The sequence below is a fragment of the Meleagris gallopavo genome, unplaced genomic scaffold (assembly GCF_000146605.3).
Source record: "Meleagris gallopavo isolate NT-WF06-2002-E0010 breed Aviagen turkey brand Nicholas breeding stock unplaced genomic scaffold, Turkey_5.1 ChrUn_random_7180001957721, whole genome shotgun sequence".
Taxonomy (NCBI): domain Eukaryota; kingdom Metazoa; phylum Chordata; class Aves; order Galliformes; family Phasianidae; genus Meleagris; species Meleagris gallopavo.
Window position 1 is genome coordinate 38,686 of NW_011217737.1, and position 19,840 is coordinate 58,525.

At 59.1% G+C, this 19,840-nt stretch overlaps 2 protein-coding genes across 2 annotated transcripts; both read right to left on the reverse strand.

Annotated features, from left to right (window-relative positions):
• Positions 1-488: 488 nt before the first annotated feature.
• ENDOU (endonuclease, poly(U) specific) lies at positions 489-8,841 on the reverse strand. Its single transcript, XM_010728422.3, has 9 exons — positions 6,731-8,841; positions 3,442-3,576; positions 3,275-3,304; positions 2,955-3,126; positions 2,019-2,218; positions 1,827-1,940; positions 1,511-1,617; positions 1,082-1,224; positions 489-885 (listed from the first exon to the last, which is right to left on the reverse strand). The coding sequence occupies exons 1-9, from the start codon at positions 6,795-6,797 to the stop codon at positions 771-773; spliced, it is 1,083 nt and encodes a 360-aa protein (XP_010726724.1). The 5' UTR covers positions 6,798-8,841; the 3' UTR covers positions 489-770.
• A 145-nt stretch (positions 8,842-8,986) lies between these two features.
• On the reverse strand, positions 8,987-19,833 carry RAPGEF3 (Rap guanine nucleotide exchange factor 3). The gene is made up of 29 exons (XM_031557795.1): positions 19,813-19,833; positions 19,254-19,401; positions 19,093-19,124; positions 17,633-17,686; positions 17,263-17,369; positions 17,038-17,159; positions 16,787-16,961; positions 16,473-16,557; positions 16,236-16,296; positions 15,912-15,988; positions 15,645-15,791; positions 15,062-15,171; positions 14,823-14,911; positions 14,330-14,408; positions 13,964-14,114; positions 13,805-13,881; positions 13,571-13,610; positions 13,387-13,468; positions 13,167-13,313; positions 12,992-13,089; positions 12,322-12,447; positions 12,040-12,221; positions 11,874-11,964; positions 11,376-11,426; positions 11,016-11,103; positions 10,855-10,919; positions 10,602-10,656; positions 10,443-10,514; positions 8,987-9,806 (listed from the first exon to the last, which is right to left on the reverse strand). The coding sequence occupies exons 1-29, from the start codon at positions 19,831-19,833 to the stop codon at positions 9,688-9,690; spliced, it is 2,751 nt and encodes a 916-aa protein (XP_031413655.1). The 3' UTR covers positions 8,987-9,687.
• Positions 19,834-19,840: the final 7 nt, after the last annotated feature.

Sequence of the window (19,840 nt, forward strand, 5' to 3'; positions counted from 1 at the left end):
GGCTTTGAGGGGGCTCAGCAGAGTTTTGGGGTCTTTGTCACCCCCAGAGTGTGAGGACTTTGTGGGATCTGGGGGATGGAGTTACGATGGGTGTCGTCTCCTTTGGACAAGCTGCACACGGGGCTCCCGGGTTTGTGCTCTGTGCTGGGGGGCACTGGGGAGAGCTGGGGGTCTCTGGGGAGAGTTCAGCTGGGCTTCAGTGCAGGCAGCCCCCATTTCCCCTATGATGGTCCTCGGGGGGAGGACACAGCCTCAGGGACACAGCTTGAGGGACACAGCAGCTCAGAGGGCCCCAGTGGGGCAATTCCTTGGGGCAGGAATTAGCCTGTTAGCACCCAGCTGGCTACAGGGCTGGGAGAAGGAGAAGTGGAGGGGGGACAATTTTTGGGGTGCTGTTCCGGATGAATGAGCAGCACAGAGGCCCCCGAACCCACCCTGACCCACAGCAGTGAGGAACTGAACGCATTCCCTTCCAGCATCAGTATTTATTCCACTTGAGGTTGCTTCTGTCCACTGCAAATCCCTCACAGCCCCCCGGCTCTCCTGCTGCCAGCAGGCAATGCCACACTCGATGGCACCGGGGCTGCCACCTCCATCCCCCCACAGCCTCCACATGGGCTGCCCTGCTCCACACCAGTCCTGTGGCCATCCGTCTCCCAGGGCAGGACCAGTCCTGCCCCATATGGGGGGCCGTACTGTGGGGCAGCCCATGGCCCCGGAGCAGAGGGGCTGCAGAAGCCCCATTCCTCCTGGCCGGGATGTGGGTGGGCTCAGGGTGAGATGATGTAGGCAGTAGCGATGTATTTCTTGCCGTGGCCGTAGGTGGACTTGGTCCAGGTGTAGGTCTGGATGCTGACGCCATGGCCACCCAAGCTCAGGTGACATCTGTGGGGACACACAGCTCTGCTCCACCCCATCACCTCCATAGGGTGTCCCCACGTCCCCAACCCCACCCCAAAGCTGAGGACAGTGGGACCTGGCTCAGCTGTTCCATAGGGTTTCCCAAATCCAGAATGGGGACAGGAGGACACCGCTGGCACCGTGGCCAGAGGACGGACAGACGGACGGATGCAGTACTTACGCCCTCCCAGGTCGAGCAATGAAGCACAACGTGTAGATGCCAAACTCAAACTCGGGGCTGCAGCCAATGAATGCAGAGCCCACCTCCTTGTAGAAGCCGTCCCAGCTGAACTGCAGCCCCAGTACATCAGGGTAGGCGTCCCACTGGAAGCAGCAGAAGGGAGTTTGGGAATGAGATCCTCCAGGATCCCGTGCAAAGCCTGGCTGCACCCCAAGCAGCGCACTCCCAGCCCCACATCTGCCCCATTCGCCCATTGCAGTGAGACCTGCCCACCCTGCTTCCATCCCAAGGTCCCTATTGGGGATGTAGCAGGCTGAGTAACTCTGCCCCACATCCTGGGGGTCTTTGTTTCCCTCCTAGGGATGCAGCTGATGGAGGGGGGTCAGCACTCCCTGCCCAAATCCTACATCGCTCCATAGGATGGCTCACCGGCCCATCAAAGTTGTGGCTGAAGTAGTTGACCAGTCCCTGCTTTTCCAGGAGGTAGAAGCGGATCCAGTTGTGAAATCCACTCACTTTCCCTTTTTTAATCTCCCCTAAACGCAAAGGAGAATCGAGGTGAGCTGGGCACCCCACCCCAAATCCCCCAGCTTTGCCCCCCTAAACGAGGGATGTGCTCAGATGAGGCCGAACGCCCCAGATCCCAGCTCTGCTCCACGGTGCTGCCCCCAACCCAACCCAAATCCCCCACCCAGGACCCCAAGGAGCCGCCCCACATTCCCCACCCTCCTGGGGTGCAGTCCACCTGAGAAGACGTGCTCGAAGCCGCTGGAGTCCTTCTCTCCATCACCTCGGGAGTAGAGCCCAAACCACATCTCCTTCAGATCCTGCAGGAATTCCTCCTCGGAGCCGTAACGATCTGCATGCGGAGGGAAGGAGCTGCTAGATCAGCACACGGACCCCATCGCGGCCAGCCCCGGCCTTGATCCACGCTCACTTTTTTTATGGAGGAAAGCAAAAAGTTTCTTCATGAGCTCTGTCTTCATCACCTCCTGGAGGAAGACGTTCTGCTCCTGCAGCTCCTCGGCCGTCACCTCCTCCTCACGGCCCGTTGCCCGCTGGTAGTTGTCCAGCAAACGGATGAAGCTGGCGTAGGTGGGTTTGGAGAAGAGCTTCTCGTTGACGTATGCATAGAGCCTGGGAGACAGTGGGACCTGAGTTGGGGAGGAGAGGGGTAGGGAGGTCCTACAGAGGGGTCTGGGTGGGCTGAATCCGTGGGTTGAAGTCAATGGAATGAGGTTCAATAAGACCAAGTGCAGCACTTGGGTCATAAAAACCACCAGGAAAGACGTGGAGGTGCTGGAATGTGTCCAGAGAGGGGAATGGAGCTGGGAGGGGTCTGGAGCACAAATCTGATGGGGACTGGGATGGCTCAGTCTCGAGAAGGGAGGATCAGGGATGACATTATTGCTCTCAACAGCGCCCTGAAAGGAGGTTGGAGTGAGGATGGGATGAGAGGTGACGGCCTTAGGTTGCACCAGGGAAGCTCCACGTTGGATATTACGAACAATTTCTTCTCCAAAAGAGTGGTAATGCATTGGCATGGACCGCCCAGGGCGGTGGTGGGGCCACCAACCCAGGAGGGGACAAGGAATGGCAAGGATGTGGCACTTGGGGACGCGGTCAGTGGGCACGGGGGGATGGGCTGGGGTTGGACCTCGAGATCTTGGAGGTCTTTTCCAACCTGAATGATTCCATGATTCTACAGCTCTATGAGTAGAGATCCCATGTGAAAACCATCCTCCTCCCAACCCAGGTGTTCGGGTCCTGACCACGGCATCCCCTTGGAACCATAGAACCACTATGGGCTGGAAAAGCCCTTTAAGACCATCCAACCCAACCTCCTGGCCACGCACTGATGAAACACACTCACGGCTCGGGGGAGAGATCCTTCTGGAGCCCCGTTTGGTCGGGGGCAGCCCGGTGCTGTGGGTTGATGGCGATGTCGTTGGGTTGAGCCTTGTTGTGATCCGCCCCATAGAGCTGCTCGGAAACGTGGAGCAGCTCCTCATCGCTGATGGCATCGTGGCTGCTGGAGAAGTGCTCTGAGGAGAGAGATGGGTGCTGGGGGGCATGGCATGACCCCGGAGCATGGAGGGGTGCTCCCAGCCAGCACCAAGCCCTCCCTTTTTGGGTAAAAGCCTTCAGGTGTGATGCTGCTCCCCGCAATCCCTATGGGGTGATGCTGCTCACCTTCAGCACGTCTGTGCACCGCTTCCTCACCTGCACGGAGCCAAGAGAAGAGCTCAGGGTGAAGGAGCTGTGCCCAGGACCGTGCACCCAGCTGCAAAGCAGCGCAGGTGGGTGCATTCAGCCCTCTGCACCCCATTACTGGGTGCTGCCCACCCATCCATGCTCACCCGCCCCGCAGTGCTCCAGGTAATCCCAGCAGCAGCTGTTGCGGCTCTGGCAGTCGGCGTCACAGTGGCACTCATCTTCGTGGCTGTAGGGTTCCTCGCAGCGTCCCCTGCAGGAGTCGGGGTCCGTGTACAGGGCTTTGGGGGAGAGGAACAACAGTGTGGTTCTGTGGGGCGGGCCGGCAGCCCTGCTCCATCCAGACCCAAATCCGGGAGCGGATCTTCCTTCTGGGTCCTGGTGGACAGCGTGGGGACAAAGGGACAGCGTGGGGACAATGGGACAGCATGGGGACAGCCACACTGGGGGTGTCCAGGGGGGGAGAAGAGGAACTCTGGCTACTGTGGGGCTGAGGAGCCCCTCAATCTGCAGCATCCCAGTGCCCAGAGTGCTGGCTGTGCACTCCGGCACCATTCCCTCCTCACTTTGGCAGAGCAAAATGGACCAAGCTCCGAGGCTGGAGCTACTCGGGAACATTTGGGATGGATGAGTTGGGTTTGGGTCAGATGAGTCCTCAGGACAACTTCTCTGCGGTCATTCAGCCACAGGGACATCGCAGTCACTTGGCACCAGGAAGGACCGTCGTGGCTCCTTCATTCATTCCTGCCCTGATTCACCCATTAATGCCCGTCTCAGCCCTTGCCCAGAGGAGCACCACATTCCAGACGCCTTTATTTGCAATTTGCAATGAAAACTTGGGACTCCTTCCTGAGCTATTTATACCATCCGTGCATCATGCATCTCCATTACACACCTAAAATTAGAGCAGAGCCCCAAGCTGTGCTATGAGTGGTGCTGACGTCGTGCCCCAAAAGGACAAGGGGCACTCGCAGGGTGCTGTATGGCACCAAGGTGGGAGACAACATTGGCAAACCCATTGCTGTGACCTCTGAGTGTTGCACTGAGTGATTTCTCCCTCCAACCACATTCATTGCTCAGTCGTCGTGCGTTTCGCCCCAGTTCTGCTTTTTGAAGCTGCCAAACTACAGGTGGTGGTGGGAGGGAAGAATTTCTTTGCTCAGCAGCCCCATTTGGGCACTGCTAAGTGCTGCTTGGCTTCCTGGGATGCTCCTGGGGGAGATTTGCCCATGGTTCTACTTTGTCTCATCCAGTGGTTTGAGGTGAGTGCTGCTCCATCTGCCCCCAGGTCACCCAGCTGAGCAGGTTTGGAGCCCCAGTGGGGATGAGCAGCAGCAATCCCCGTCTTGTTTCCATCCCTCTCACTCCCAAGGCAGCAGTGGGGATCTGTCAGCCCGAATGACACATCCAGGCTCGTTTTCCAGCTGCAGCCCTGGGGGGATTGCACAAGGCAGGAACTGCCCACGCGTGGGTCAGCACTGAGAAGTTCCCTGAGCATGTTATGGCAAAGCCCAGCACTGGGATGCACTGCAGCTCAGCAGGGCTGGGAGCTGCACAGAGCCTTCAGAGAGAGCTCAGCATCGGCCATTCCCTTCCAAGGCTCAGGTGCAAGAAGAGCTGCAGCATTCCAGATTTTTCCCTGCAGTGGGATGGCTGCAGGAGGATGCCTGCTCACCAGGTTTGAACCTAAATACAGCTATAGGGCAGCCTGCAACTCTTCATGGTTATGTTAGAGCTGCTGGAACTCTTTGGGGAGAGGAACCAAAGGGAGAGCTGGCAGTGCTGGAGGAGGTCAGGAGGAGAGGGATGTGTCCTGCAGTGCTCAGCACAGCAGCTGTGCAATGCTGTGCCCAAAGGATGCTGTGCCCAAAGGATGCTGTGCCCATGGGATACTGTGCCCATGGGATGCTGTGCCCAAATGCTGTTCCCATAGGATGCTGTGCCCAGGGGATGCTGTGCCCAGGGGATTCTGTGCTCAAAGGATGCTGGGGATCTGTGTGGAAGGACCTGGGCTCATCCTTCTGCCCTCATCTCTGACCCATCACTCCCCTACACACGACTCAAGCTTCCTGCCCTCCCCCAGCAGAATCCTCTCCCTATGGTTGCCAAATGAGGCAAGTTGAGGACAGATGTGGTTTTAGCAGCCAAATCCTCAGAATGGCCCCAAAACAACGATGGAGTCTGCACTGAGCTTGTGCCAAGATCAGTGGATACTCTGCCTGTACGGAGCCAAACAGCTCTTCAGCTCCTCAGCCAGAGCTGTGCTTCCTAATGAGGGTCATTAATCAGGATGAGAATGTGGTGACTCCTCACGGGCAGCCCAATGTGGAAGCAGCTCCTCTCACCCCTTGGCCTTGCAAAATTCCTCACTGCTCATCCTGGGTTGAGCTGCCTGCTTCTGGAGCGTCAGGTACAGCTCACAGCATCAGAATGGTGATGAAACTCCTTTACTCGAGGACAGACCACAGGTCCACACTTCATGCAAGAATGCAGCAATGGCAGCAGCTCATCACGTGCAGCGTGTCGATGAGCAGAGCCAAAAGCACGATGCTCAGATGCTCCTTATTGCAGCAGCCATCCCTGCCCATGCAGCCTTTGAGCCCTGCTCTGCCCCATCTCTCAAACCCTTTTTTTTCATGTGCATTGCATTGCATGCAGCTCCTGGCCACACAGAGCGGGGCTGAGCCCTCTAACTCATCAACAACATAACCAACAGCTGCCAGGATGGTCCCTGAGCTCCACAAGCACCTCTTGTGTGACCGATGGGGTGACCAAACCCGCTCCCACCAGACCTGTCCCACAGGTGCTGCCCTGTTGACCCAGGATGCTCGCAGCTCTGGAAGCTGCCGGCAGTTCTGGTGATGCACAGGGAGGTGATGACAGCTTTCACACTGCCCGAGGTGTGAGCTGGCTCAAGGTGAAGCCAGGTGAGAGCCCGGGGTGCTGGGAGCCCCAGGGCATCCCAGTGTGCTTCCAGTCTGAGCGCTGGAGCTGTGCTGGTGTGGCTGTGTGGCTGAGTTGTGCTCTCTGGGAGCTTTGGCTGGTGCTTGACATGGGCAAAACACCCAAATTCGTGTCGTGCCTCGCAACCGCTGGGCTCCACCACCCTGATCCAGCAGCAAGAAGGAGGTTTGTGGGTAAGGAAGTGGAGAAATCACCCTCAGTGCTCCCCCAGGATGAAGGAGCAGAGGGAAGGTGGGTTTGCAGGAGGAGAGCACAGCAGCATGCCCAAACCCAGCCAAGAGAAGGACAGCCCCCACTCCATCACCAGCAGAAACCCCAGGGAAACCCTCCAGCATGGAAATATCCCCCACTCTTTGGGAAGGATCCGACCCCATTCCGATCATCTGGTGCACCTGAGCTCCCCACTCCCCAAATCCCCCCTTCCTTCAGCCCAGTGCAGCCCCCTCCCCACGCAGAAGCTCTGGTACTCACAGCCCAAGGCCATTCCCACCCCGAGGAAGAGGATGAAGGCCTTCATCACCCCGGTGCTTCGCAGCATCTCAGCTCTCTGGCAGTGATGTGGGTGCTGCTGAGCTCTCTCTGCTATATGCGGGTCCCCAGAGCTGAGGGAGGAGCCTGGTGAAACCCAGGACCTCACTGCAGGCTGCACCCCAACTTCACCAGAACTCGTTATGTGTGCGTCCTAATTACAGCCTGCCCAAAGTGGGAGGAGGGCTGGTAATTCCAGCTCCTGGGATTGCTCCACTTCTCTGTCTGCACCTCCCCAGGGTGACGGTTGTGGAGCAAAGGGAAAGCATCTTGGGGGGATGGGGGGAGGGTCCTCACCTCCATGGGGGATCAGGGTGGGTATTGGTGTCACTGGGTGCTGCATCCCCGCATCCCCCTGCCTGTGCTTCCCCAGAGAGCCCCACCACAAGCCCTGCACGCAGCCCTGGGAGCTGCATTTTCTTTCTGCCCATCCCCTCTTCATCACCACCAGCAGGATCCACGACCCCCCCCTGCAAACCCCAAGCAGACGTCCCTGCTCTGAGCAGCACCCAGCCCAGTGGATGCAATCTGTGACCCCTCCAGCAGCACCCATCCTGCCCACACACCCCACAGCACCCCTTGGCACACAGCTGAGCAGTTCCACGAGGAAAAGGTTTGGCGTCCTTCTCACCTCTCTGTCATTTCCTATCTTCCTCTCCGAGCTGCTGACCCCGCTGACACGTCCGTGCTGACAGCAGTTTTGTTTTCTGGGATGATTTGGTGTCATCATGAGCTGAGTGTGCACGGGTTGCCTCTCACACCCTGCACATGACCAAGCTGGGAGATGCTGGGAGATTTGGGATTTTCTCATGCCTGTAATTGCTTTGGGACTAGCTTGCCATCAGCCTGAGGCACCTGGCGTGGGTTGGGCTCTGATTAATGCCAGTTGTTCAACACTGATGGGGAAAATGTCCAACAAAGAGCAAAGGTGGAGGAAACAGGGAAAAGAAAGAAAGATTCCTGGTTGCAAGAAGTGAGAGCGATACCATGGCACTGGGTTTTGGCTGCAGCCATGGGGCGTCCATTCTGCTCCTCTCCGGGATGCTGGGGTGGGGAGTGGGTCCTTCAGCCCCACGGGAGGAAGAGGAGGAGATGTTGGGATGTGGAGCAGCCCCACGGAGGAGGTGGGAGCCCAGCACCTGCCCTCTTGTACCCAGAGCTTCTCCCCATGGAAGACAGTGAACTTGTGGGGCTTCTGCTCCCCATGGGAACTGCTGGTGGGATGGGATCTAAAGGAGGAGGTGCTCCTGAGGAAACCCCAGTGTGGGTTTAGCTTATGGAAAGTGTGTGGAATGGGGGGCGCTTGAACCAAGGGAAGCAGACAGGGCTCAGCTTTTCCACTCGAGCAGAGATGTCTGCAGCCAAGCCTGATGTTGGGGCCAGCATCGTGTCTGCAGGAGGAAGGGAGAAGCCCTGGGACACAACCACGGGCCCCAGGCAGCAGATCTGCAGGCTGAAGGTAATCCGCAGGCTGGGATCCAGCTGGAAAGCACAGAGCTCCCACTTAACCCTTCCTTCCCCAAAACGAGCTCCTCCACATCAGGGCTCCTTGAAGGCAAGGAACCTGGAGAAAGTGATGGAAGGAGCTCTGGGCTGCCTGGTTTGGGGCCACATGGCTGGAAATCACTGCTCTGCTTTGCCCCAGCTCACCTGGATGTGTTCAGGAGTTGGAGCCCAAAACCAGGGGGACACGGGGTGATAAGAGCTGGTCCCAGCTTTCCAAATGGGGATGTTTAGCAGAGCGGGACTTGCTCCAGCACTGACACTGTGCTGTGCCCTGTGCTGTCAACCCAAGGGCAAACACCTCAAGAGTGTTTTGGGGAGTGCAGAGGCTGCTGAGCATTGGGGGCTGAGAGCTGGGCTGGTTGGCTGCGTGTGGCTGCAGGAGGATGGCCCTATGGCAGAGCTGAGGACAGTGCCCAGCACTGCCCAGATCTGTGCGGGTCACACCTGGATCCCAAATGGTTCACAGGGGGAAATGCTTCACTCAGGAACCAAGGAAAATGGGAACCGGACCCCCTGCCCACCCCACTGGTGGAACAACCCCAGAACCAAGGAGCAGAGGATCCCAAGGGCCATGGCATGGACACAGGGGGGTCCCAGGACCCCATGTCCCATCCTGGAGCTGGCTGCAACATTTGAATCTTCTCTTAGCTGTGATGGGGAATTTTATTGTAAGCAACCCAACCCCATGGACTGTGAGGTGGAACTCAGCAGTGCTCTGGTCCTTTGGTACCCTGCAAAAATGGGAAGACTTTGGGGGCAGGGATCAGCCCTGAAGCCCACAGCCCCATTCCTCCTGCTTATAGCACTGGGACAATCATTGCTCCATGTACAGCCAGAGGGGCAGGGAGGGGTGGGTGAGGGCTTGGGAACAGCTTGATCTGATCCCCGTCTCCATCACTTCCTCCCACCACAACAGATGCTGTCGCATCTCTGCTGCTGTTCTTCCCCTGTCCATGTAGGGAAACTGAGGCACGCAGGTGGCTGAGCTTAGCCCAAGCTGTGCTCCTGGGTCCATGCAGCTCCAGAGAGCTGAGATGGAGGACACAGCACATCCCAGGGGGCAAACAGGACAGAGGGATGGAGCGCAGCACCCCCAGAGCTGGCAGCGTTGGTGCTGGGGGCATCCAGGGCACCCCGACAGTGCAAGGAGCGAATGCTGGCTGCTGCATGGAGAAATAAGGTGAGCACAGCCTTGCATACAAAAATACCTCTATTGCTCACTGCGTGGGGGCTGCAGACCCTGCTGTCCATGGCCTCACCTGCCCACAGCCCCCCGTGGGCTCCCGACTGCACGGACAGGTCTGGCTCCCATAGCAGAGCCACGGGCTGCTGTGCCATCAGGACACACAGTGCCACGTCCCTGCTGAGTCCTTGCTCCCTTTCCCTCCTGCCCATCAGGACTCCAGGTCTCGAGAGAGCCGCAGCAGCTCCTTCTGGCTGTCGATGGCTTTCAGGTGCTGCAGATACGCCCAGGTGGAGACGGGGCTCCGCACGCTCAGCGACTGCTCCGAGCCTGCAGGGTGAGGGATGGGCTCCGTGAGACCCCCCTCCTCATTGCTCACATCCCCATCTCTGCCTCCAGCCCGACCCTCCTCTGTCCCCCCCCAAGCTGGGTTTGTGGGTCCTCCTAAACTGCCCACCTCACTGCAATTCCCTTCATCACCCCAACTTGGTTCATGGATCCTCCCTCTCGCCCAGATCGTTGGAACTCCCTCCGTCATCTCCAGTTGGGTTCTTGGGTCCCCCCTCTTGCTCAGCTCACTGAAATCCCCTCCATCTTCTCCACTGTGGCTCTCTGACTCCCCTCCGTCACCCTTAGCTCAGCCCACTGAACCCTCTTTGTGTGGCTCATGGATCCCCTCTATTCCCTACTGCCCATCTCAACGAAATCCCCCCAACACCTCTATGGTTTCAGTTCCAGGACCTCCCACCCCTCCCTTTGGCACTAAAGGAACAGAAGAAAATGGGAACAGGTGTGTTCCATGGGGCAAAGTGATGCCCAGCTGGAAATGCCAAGGCACCAACAGCACCATCCCAGTGTTCGCATCTCTCCACTTTTAAAGAACAACAGGCACACCAGTGGACCCCATTCATGCACTTAATGAGTAAACCTCATTAAGAACCCAGGGTCTCCCAGCCCCACACCTACATGTGCTGATCCTGACGGCCCTGGCATCCTCTGGTCGGTGTGGGGAGCGATTCCGCAGTGGGGACAGCGGAGCTGGGTGCATACAGAAAGCAGGAGCTGAGCGACAGCCCACCAGCCCCACGACACCCCCAGCCCCACGACACCCCCAGCCCCACTCACCATGTGCCTGGCCCCGGCAGCGCTGCAGGACGCGCACCGTCTTCGCCATCATGTGCTGTGGGCAGTTGCACAGAGGTGACTCGCTGCCACCCAGCACCATTTTGCTCCCAGCTGGGAAAACACCCTGCAGCTTCAGCAGAAACTGCCCTCCCCACCCACACCGTGGAGCACGGCTGATGCTGCGTGGATGCTCTGGGCCAAGCAGTGCCCCCAAAGGGTGGTCCAAGGGGAGAAGCCCCCCACCACCACTCACCATCTTCTCAAAGTTGATGAGGTTCTCAGCCAGCGTGCGGTTGCCCTCGTGGATGAAGGTCAAGTCTGTAACAGGAGGGGATGGGGGTGTGGGGTAGGGGTTGGGGTGAGCCCTGGGTTTGGTTTCTCAGTCCCCTGCGTGCACAAAGCTGTGGTACGCACCTTTAAGGAGGAGGGGGACGAAGGGGATGATGGGGGGGCTCAGCTTGGCGACGGCCAGACGATAGACCCGGTGATTCCATGATGGGTCCTGGGGACAGGCAGAGGGATCGGGGCTGATGGAACAGCAGAGATGCGGGGAGGGGTGCCCTGGAACAGCACATCCCAAATGTGGGAGCACACGTTGCACCACCTCCGTGCCATCCCTGTGACTCTGTGTATTAGGGGAAGCAGGGGCAGCAGGGAGTGGCAGTAAACCCAGAGATATGGGGCAGGCACAGACCCCCCGGCTCTGCTTCCTGACCCCTAAACCCCATCCCATCACTGAGACCCTCCAGCTCCATGGGAAGCAGCTGCACTCACCAGCATCCGCTCCAGCGCCGCGTGCAGCTTACGGATCTTATGGGGCAGCCTCTGCACAGAGAGGAGGTCAGGATGGCCCCACAAACCACCGTGCTCAACCCCCCTAAATCTCCATGCACCTCCAAGCCCCCCATCCCAATAGCCCTCTTTGGGATCTGTGATGTTGCTTGCTCTGGGTGCTTGGCAGCAACGGTCCTTCCAGCCCAACCATCCCATGGTTCCATGATCTTTAAGGTCCCTTCCAACCCAACCATCCCATGGTTCCATGACCTTTAAGGACCCTTCCAACCCAACCATCCCATGATTCCATGATCTTTAAGGTCCCTTCCAACAGTTGCATCCTGATCTTCATGGGAAATGCGCTCCCCGCCTCCCCAGGCCTCGGGGTGCAGCTCATGTAGGAACCCAGCAGCTTGGCCACCCCTGATCTTTGTCATGGAGACTTGGATCTGTCACTGCAGAGCCCAGGGGAGGTGGCAGGAGCCCATGGGCTGTTACCTCCCAGGTCTTGGCAAGGCGGCTCACGGCTGTGTTGCTCACACCAAACATCACCGCGAAGAAGGAATTCAGATTCTTCTGCTCCTTGAGGCTGCGGCCATGGGATGAGGTGAGCGGGGAAGCCACCAACGTGTCCCAGTGGGGAGGGGACGTTGGGGACACTCACTGTGCAGCCAGCTTGATGAACTTGCGCAGCAGTTGGGCTCTCCTGGCCAGCTCAGGGCAGAGGCACAGCTCGGTGGCCACCCAGTACTGCAGCTCGTTGAAACGCCGCATCATTCGCTCCAGGTTGGCTGTCGTCACCTCGTGGAACTTCTGCGGCCCCACGATGTAGTGGATCATCTCCACCTGGCGTGGCAGAGGATGGGTGGGGATGTGACAGGGGGACCCCCAGAATCACCCTGGAGGATTTAAGCCCCCTACCTCGGCATCCAGGTGCAGCCCTTACCTGGTGGATGCTCTTGAAGAGGTTCCAGTCGTGGTCGGTGAGGTGGCTGGCCAGGTCCTTGGAGCTGATGAGATCCAACGTGTCCGAGGAGCCAACGTGGGGGCCCAACTGCTCAGGGTGGGGGGTCTGCGCACAGAATGGGGGTGATGGACACCCCAACCCAGAGCCAGGATCAGAGCCTATAGCTGGGCTCACCATGGCCCTCCATCACCTCCACTTGGTTCATGGGTCCCCCCCTACTGCCCAGTTATTGAAATCCCCTCCATCCTCTCCATTGTGTTTCACGGCTCCCCCTGTTGCTCAGCTCACTGAAATCACCTCCTCCAGCGGGATTCATGCCCCCCCTACCGCCCGGCTCACTGAAATCCCCTTCATCCTCTCCATCGTGGCTCTCTGATCCCCTTCCCTCACTCATCAAACCCTCTCCATTCTGGCTCATGGGTCTCCCTCTATTCCCTCCTGCCCAGCTCACTGAACTCCCACCCATCGCCTCTATCTCAGCTCACAGGTGCCCCACATCTCCTCACAGACCCCCCTGGAGCTGAAGGACCAGAAGCAATGCCGGCAGCTGTGCTACATGGAGCAAAGCGACGCCCAACCCAGCTCCAGAACCACAACACGAGGATTCCCCCCAGCACCTCCCATCCCATGCCCACCCCCCCCGGCTCACCAAACTGCTCAGCTCCTCCACGCTGACAGCAAAGAGCCGCTCGTTGAGCCCCAGCGAGGTGAACACCCCCACGGTGTCCAGCTGCAGCCCCACTTTATCTGCAGGAGATGGGAGGATGGGTGCAGGGCTGCTGCAAAGCTCAGGGACCCTGGAGTGCCCCGGGACCACCGCTCACCTCCGGATGAATTCACCTTCACCAGGAGATGCTCTCCATCCCATCCCAGCTGTGGAGCGAGGGACTGCAGCACATCCCGCACCGATGCGTTGACGGGCAGCACCGTCACCAGGCACGAATGGTCAGCTCTGTAGATCTCGTAGGGCACTGTCAGGGTGGAGGTGTCAGCACTGTGACCACATCCAGAGCGTGGCCATGGGTGTGCCCGCAGTCCCTGTACCTTTATCCTGGGCTCTTAAGGCACAGCTGCTGCTCAAAGCCGCCTCGTCTTGGCTGGAGAGCCAGCTCATGGAGCTCCGAGACTGCAGCGAGAGAGGGGAGAGTAGGAAGCATGGCACCCCCCTGATACCCCGCTTCTGGGGGTCCCATCTCCCTGTTCCTGACACCCTCAGGGCTGACCCTACCTTGGGCTGGGGAGAAATGCTGCTGTCCCCATTCTCCATCCTGCACCAAGAGGAGGAAAGGCGGTGTTAAGAGGGCGGCAGCGCTTAGGATGCCGCCCTCAGGGGGCACAAGCATGGAGGTGGCACCGGGTCATTATGGGATGGAGATGTCTGCAGTCACCCCGAGGGCACAAGGACCCAACGGACAGAGGTGGCACTAGATCATTATGGGATGGAGACGCCCATGGCACTCACGCTCGGGGCCGCCGCCGCTCCTGCTCCTGCACCATGGCCCCCAGCCGAGGGTCCTGGCTCACCAGGTCAGCGAGGTTCTACGGGAGGACAAGGGGGAGCACTCAGTGTGACACAGAGGTGACGTGGGGACCCCAAGGGGCTGCCCCGTGCTCCCAGTACCTGCAGCAGAGCCGTGGTGCTGCGGTCGCCCTGCAGCAGCCGCCCGTAGAGCAGCACCCACTGGCTCACCAGGCGCAGGATCTTGCGGCGCTTGTGCAGGCAGTAGGTGGCTTTCTCCTGCTCTGAGCCATCCAGCGGCTCTGCGCGGAAACTGGGACCAGTTAAGGGCACCAGTATGGAGGATGTGGGTGAAGGCAGCGAGCGGACCCCTCTCCCCACAAGGACAGGGAATGGGGATGCGCCCTTCGCTTGGAGATTTGGGGTTCCCACCGCCATCCCGATGTCCCATTAAGGGGACAGGGACCAAGGTGGTCCCTGCAGGAGGGGCTGCATGCCACGGGCCCCCCATCAGCAGCAGAAGGATATTGATGCAGCAGAGCCCTGCAGAGCTGCGAGGTCGGCATGAACACAGTGTAGGTCAGCAGGAAATCCCCCAGCAGTGTGTCTGGAAGAGAGCAGACAGCCCCGCTGTGCTGCACCCGCACCGGGCTGGGGACGTCCCTGTGGGGTTGCCATGGGGTCTTCCACCTCACAGCTCCCACTGGGTCGCGTTTTGCTTCTAAAGGCCAAGGAAAGGGCTGAGAAGAATGCGGAGATAAATATATTATTTTTTTGGAATGAAGGGAAAGGCTTTTTGGAATGGAAATCATAAAAAGTTGGGCGGGGGGAGGAGGTTGGATGCTGGTTCTGCAGTTCTGATTTTTTACCCGCTGGGGACATCTCCTGGCTCCCGGCTCTCCCTGTTCTGCAGCTCTGCATGGGGGGTGTGGGGACGTGGGAGAGGAGGGAGGAGACGCTCTGCAGTTCTCCCAGCCCAAAGGAGGGATTTGATGGAGAGAAAAGGGCAGCCCCCACCTACCCACGGGGTCGTAGAGCGTGGCGTCGAGCCTCATGAACTCCAGCAGATGCTCCAGGATCTTCTCCGGTGTCCCAGCCATCACCAGGTACCTGAAGTGCATCAAGGACCCGGCGCTCAGAACGGCTTTGGCATCGCCGCTGCCACGATTCTCCCCCAAATTCCTCCAAGAGAAGGCTCAGGGAAAGGCCAGCAGTGTGCCTGCAGCAGGAGGGATGGCGATGGGCAGCTGTTGCTGTCACCTGCTGCTCCGCGTCGTGGCCGGCTGGCTGCTGCCTCCCTGCAGGTTCTTCTGCAGCACCAGCACCACCTTCCCGTGCTCCTTCAGGCGCATGGTGTTGGCTTCCACGTCCTAAATGGGGAAAGCAGCCTTCAGCCTGGCTTGGTGACCACAGCCTGTCCTCTCCAGGCTGATCCCTGGGCAAAGCCAGCTGTCAGCAAGCAGCACGGGCTGCAGTGCATTGCTCACACAGCTTCTTGCACCCCAGCACTCCATTGGCACTGCATGGCAGCTCAGTGCACCCCAGCACCTTGCTGGCACTGCATTGTTGTTCGTTGCATCCCAGCACCCTGCTGGCACTGCATGGTGGTTCATTGCACCCCAGCACCCTGCTGGCACTGCATGGTGGTTCGTTGCATCCCAGCACCCTGCTGGCACTGCATGGTGGTTCGTTGCACCCCAGCACCCTGCTGCCACTGCATGGTGGTTCGTTGCACCCCATCCCCCTGCAACCACCACACTCTGCACATCCCAGAGCAAACCCCACGTCCCACAGCCACAGGAAGGTCCTGGGATGGTGAGGAGATCCCATCCCAGCTGCCCACCTTGAGGATGCGGTTGAAGTCCTGCTTGTCCACCCGGAGGAAGTGGCAGTTGTCTTCCCTCAGGATGATGCTGGCTGCTCGGGGAGCGTCGTTCACAAGTGCCAGCTGCCCAAAATCGTCCCCTTCGTGCAATGTGGCCACCAAGCCCTGCAAGGGGACAGGGCTAATCCAAACCTGAACCTGACCCAGGCCAGATTGGAGAAATGGGGTGCACCTTGGCACCAAGGTGACAGCACGGATGGGGTGGAGGCGTGGGGACGCACCTACCTTGCCATGGGTGACCACGTTCACCGAACCCTTCCAGACAATGTACCACGAGGTGCCTTTATCCCCTTGGCTGAACACTGCGGGGGAAACAGTGGTGTGAGTGAGACCCAGAGCATCCCTCGTCAGCCCCCATCCCAACAACAACCCACAGCCAGATGGGTGAGACCCCAAAGTACCTTCATCCGCCCCATCCCACCCATCCACCCCTACTCCTATGGAGCCAGCAGGAGCATCCGCACGGACAGCAATGCCCACCCAACCTGGGGATGCTGTCCTAGGGGCCATCCCATCCCCCAGCACATGGAATTCAGTGGGCACACTCACACACGGTGCCGGCTCTCTGGTGCGACTCGAACATCAGCACAGACGCCAGCTCTCGCTTCACCTGCAGCAAGGGGCAGCCACCCTCAGCATGGAGGGGACACGCAGGGTGACAACTCAGGGGTGGTTGCGAAGGGCCAGGAGAGCAGGAGGATGCGTGGAGGGGAGGCAGTGGGATGCAGGAGGGCTTGGAGGGGATGGATGCAGGCACGAGGGCAGCAGGGTGCAGCCCACACTCACCGAGTTGGAGAGGTGAGCCACGGCTTTAATGTGGAGCAGCTCCTCAAAAATGAGTTCCAGCTCATCCTCTGTGCGCTGGGCAGGTCTGGGAGGGGGACAGGGGTGATAAGTGGCCACTGAGAGCATCTCAAAGTCCTGGATTCCCTCCTGCATCCTCTCCAGTTCCAGAGGGGGAAAGGATGCTCAGGATGCCCTATCTGCAGCACCTCCAGCTGTGATTGGAGCAGGATGGAAGCGAGCCACCAGGACCCCCAGGAGTACCCAGGAGCCCCCAGGAGCACCTAGAAGCCCCCCAGGAGCCCCCCAGCACTCACGGTTTGCGCAGGGCCATGGTGAGCAGTGCATCAGGCCCCAGCTGTGCCAGGAAGGTCACCGCCTCCAGCAGCTCCTCCGCATCCCGCAGCCCCATGCGGGGTTCGGGGTTCAGCTCCAACTCAGCAAAGCGATAGAACTGGGTGTCCTTGTCCTGGAAATGCCACTCCTGTTTCACTGAGGGGAGGGAAGAGCACATGAGCCGGGGTGTGGACCCATGGGTGAGCCGGGATGCCCTCGGGGACCCCCTCACCGTGCGTCAGGACCCCGCCGTCCACCAACACCTGCCCCACGCCGATGGCTTGGCTCCGTGTCTGGATGCCCAGCTCTGCATTCAGCATCCAGTCCACCAGCTCCTTCCCAGAGCAGCACCTCCTGCAAAGAGAGGGAAGCATGAGGAAAACGCCCACAATGAGGCTGCAGCATCCGGGAGCCCCCCGAGGGTCCCCAAGGGTGGGGTGGGTGCTGGAGGTCCCACCTGTGGTGCCGCAGGTGATGCTTATGGTCCCGGATGAGGCTGGGTCTGGTGCTGTTGAGGTAGGTGAAGAGGAGCTTTCCAGCTCTCCAGATCTTCTCCGAGGATGCCTGGAGGGGAATTGAGGTTCTATGGTGCATGGAGGGTGTGGGCAGTGCGAGCTTCTTGCACCCCTTTGTGCTGAACCTGCTCAGCGCCCATCTTCAGCCCATCCCAGCACCTCAGGATCTCCATCCTCAGTCCCAGGAATGGCTGATCCCAAAGGATCACTGTCCCGACATGCCTCCCCACCCCCCACCACAGCCTTCCTTTTGTTTCTCCCCCCATCAGCCTTTCTCTGAATGCCACACTCGTGTCTCTGCAGCATTCTCACCTGGGTAAGGCTGTGTCCATAGTCCAGGGAGGATTCAGCATCCAAAAGCGGGGTCTGGAAAAGCAAAAAGAAGGTGTTGATGGCCCCCAAAAGAAGGGGAAATGCAATGAAATGCAATGAAATCCACAACAGTGCACTGCAGAGCAACGGAATGCAACGTAAACCTAACCCTGACCTTAGCCCTACCCCTAACTGCTAACCCTAACCACTAACCTAACCCAATGCAGAGCAATGCAGTGCAACCCTAGTCCTAAATTTAACCCTAACCCAAATGCAGTGCTATGGAATGCAATGAAAGCAGCGCAGTGCAGTGCAATGCAATGAAAGCAATGCAGTGCAATGGAACCCTAACTCCCAACTCCCTTCCTGCACACACCCCGCACCACTCAGCCCCACCTGCTCTGCACCAGGAGAAGGTGCACACACCTCCCTGAGCCCCCACCAGCACCGTCCTCCTGAAACCATGGCAAAGCCTCTGTTCTGCCCACCCCTCCGACACCTGCATCCACAAACCACCCACTTCCAGCTCTATTTTGGCCCATTTCAGCCACACCAACACGGAATGCCCAGCGTGCGTCAGGGAGAACAATTCAGACACTGCTGGAAACCAGCAAGGAGGAGCTGGGATGGAGGTGGCTCAATGCATCCCACATCTCTGCACTGCAGCAACCCTCACGTGCACAGCGAGGACCCAACCCTGCAACCTGCCCTGCAGCCACGTTTCACTCCGGGATGGGGAGAGGGCGCCGAAGGGAGAGAGGTGGGAGATGAAAGGATGAAAGGAGGAAGTTTAAAGCAAAGCCTTTGCACGAAGGGATCAAAGGCACCGATGGGAGACACACAGCGAGTGCTCACTGCTGGCAGAGGACATCAGAGCGACCTGCGGGAAGGGCAGGGCGAGGGAAAGCCCCGAGCTTCTCCTCCAGCTTTGAAGCCTCATCCAGCAGAGGAGGATGGAAAAGACGTCAGATTCCAGCAGAAGGGCCCAGGGATGCTGCTCTGCACGCTGCAAACTTGAGCAGCTCGTGTTCAACCACAAGGGATATTCCATCCGAATGACAACGACTGTGATGCTCAGCCCTCTCCATGGCCACATCTGCGTCCTCCACCACTGCTCTTCCTTTTGGCCATTGCCATCAGCAATGCTTTTTTTTCCTCCTAATTCTGCTTTCTCTGCTGTCTTCTCCCTTTTTTGCTGTGCCACCAGCTCCCAACAGCCCTTCATCGTGCACTGAAGGCAGCTGGAGCGTGAGCTCTATGGCACGACATGGAGCATCCTTCTGGGAGCATCTCCAGAGCAAGGCTTTGTGCCCTCAGGTTGTTTGTGGAGGATTTGAAAGCCTCCCTGGGAACATCCTGCAGCACTCAGGGCTGGTGGAGGTGCTCAAAAGGCCATTTTGGGAAACGCTCATACGCGATTTTGGGAATTCAGAGTCTTCTGGGCCAGATCTTCTGCGTACCTGAACTGGTAAAGAAGCTTTGAGCAACTCCACTGAGAGGCACAAAGCAACTGAAAACCTCAGAGCAGGAATCCAAGGCGGAGCAGCTGCAGAATCCTCCTCAACAAATGAATTTAATGCAAAATAAAACTGCTTTGCAGGGAGCTGAGGGGACCCCGCACCGCCTGGGTGCAGACAGGTGCTGGAGGCGGGCACCCACCGCTGGGTGCTCTCAGGCTGCTCCATCTTCTCCAGCCCTTTCCGCACCTCAAAGCCTCCCTCTTTCTCCTCCTCCTCCTCCTCTTCCTCTTCCCCGGGCTCACGGCAGCCCTTTGCAAGAGGCTCAGGAAGGGGCAGAAGTAAAGGAGCTCAGGAGCGCAGCGCTCTCCGGCCACATCCGCAGCCTCCCGCTGTCACCAATGCGGGGACGCCTCCTCTTACTCACTCAGCAAACTTTCCCCGTGCCGCGTGACGCCCCGCCGAGCAGGAAACGCACCGACGGTTGTCGAGCAAATGTTTGCAAACCCGGAGCCGGGCTGCAGCCGGAGCTGCGGGACCCGCAGGGCGATGCCACCCACTGCGCCCGTCCCCAAGCGGAGCCGCCTCCGCCGTCACCCCGTCACCCCGCTCCGTCCTTGGGGCAGAGAGCCAAGACGTGCCACGGTGCTGCTCCAAGCAAGGACGGCCAAGGAGGCTGAGAAACCCGCCCAAGGACGGCTGCTCGCTGAGGTTTCTCCCCACCAGCTCCCCTTCCCACGCCATGGCACCC

Coding starts and splice junctions, on each gene's coding strand:
- ENDOU (XM_010728422.3), bottom strand. CDS start 6,797: ATGCTGCGAAGCACCGGGGTGATGAAGGCCTTCATCCTCTTCCTCGGG. Junction 1,941..2,018: donor TGCTTTCCTCCATAAAAAAA/GTGAGCGTGGAT, acceptor CTCCGCATGCAG/ATCGTTACGGCTCCGAGGAG. Junction 1,225..1,510: donor GCCACAACTTTGATGGGCCG/GTGAGCCATCCT, acceptor TGCTGCTTCCAG/TGGGACGCCTACCCTGATGT.
- RAPGEF3 (XM_031557795.1), bottom strand. CDS start 19,833: ATGGCGTGGGAAGGGGAGCTG. Junction 17,160..17,262: donor CATCACCTGCGGCACCACAG/GTGGGACCTCCA, acceptor CTCTCTTTGCAG/GAGGTGCTGCTCTGGGAAGG. Junction 15,989..16,235: donor CCAGAGAGCCGGCACCGTGT/GTGAGTGTGCCC, acceptor TTTCCCCCGCAG/TGTTCAGCCAAGGGGATAAA.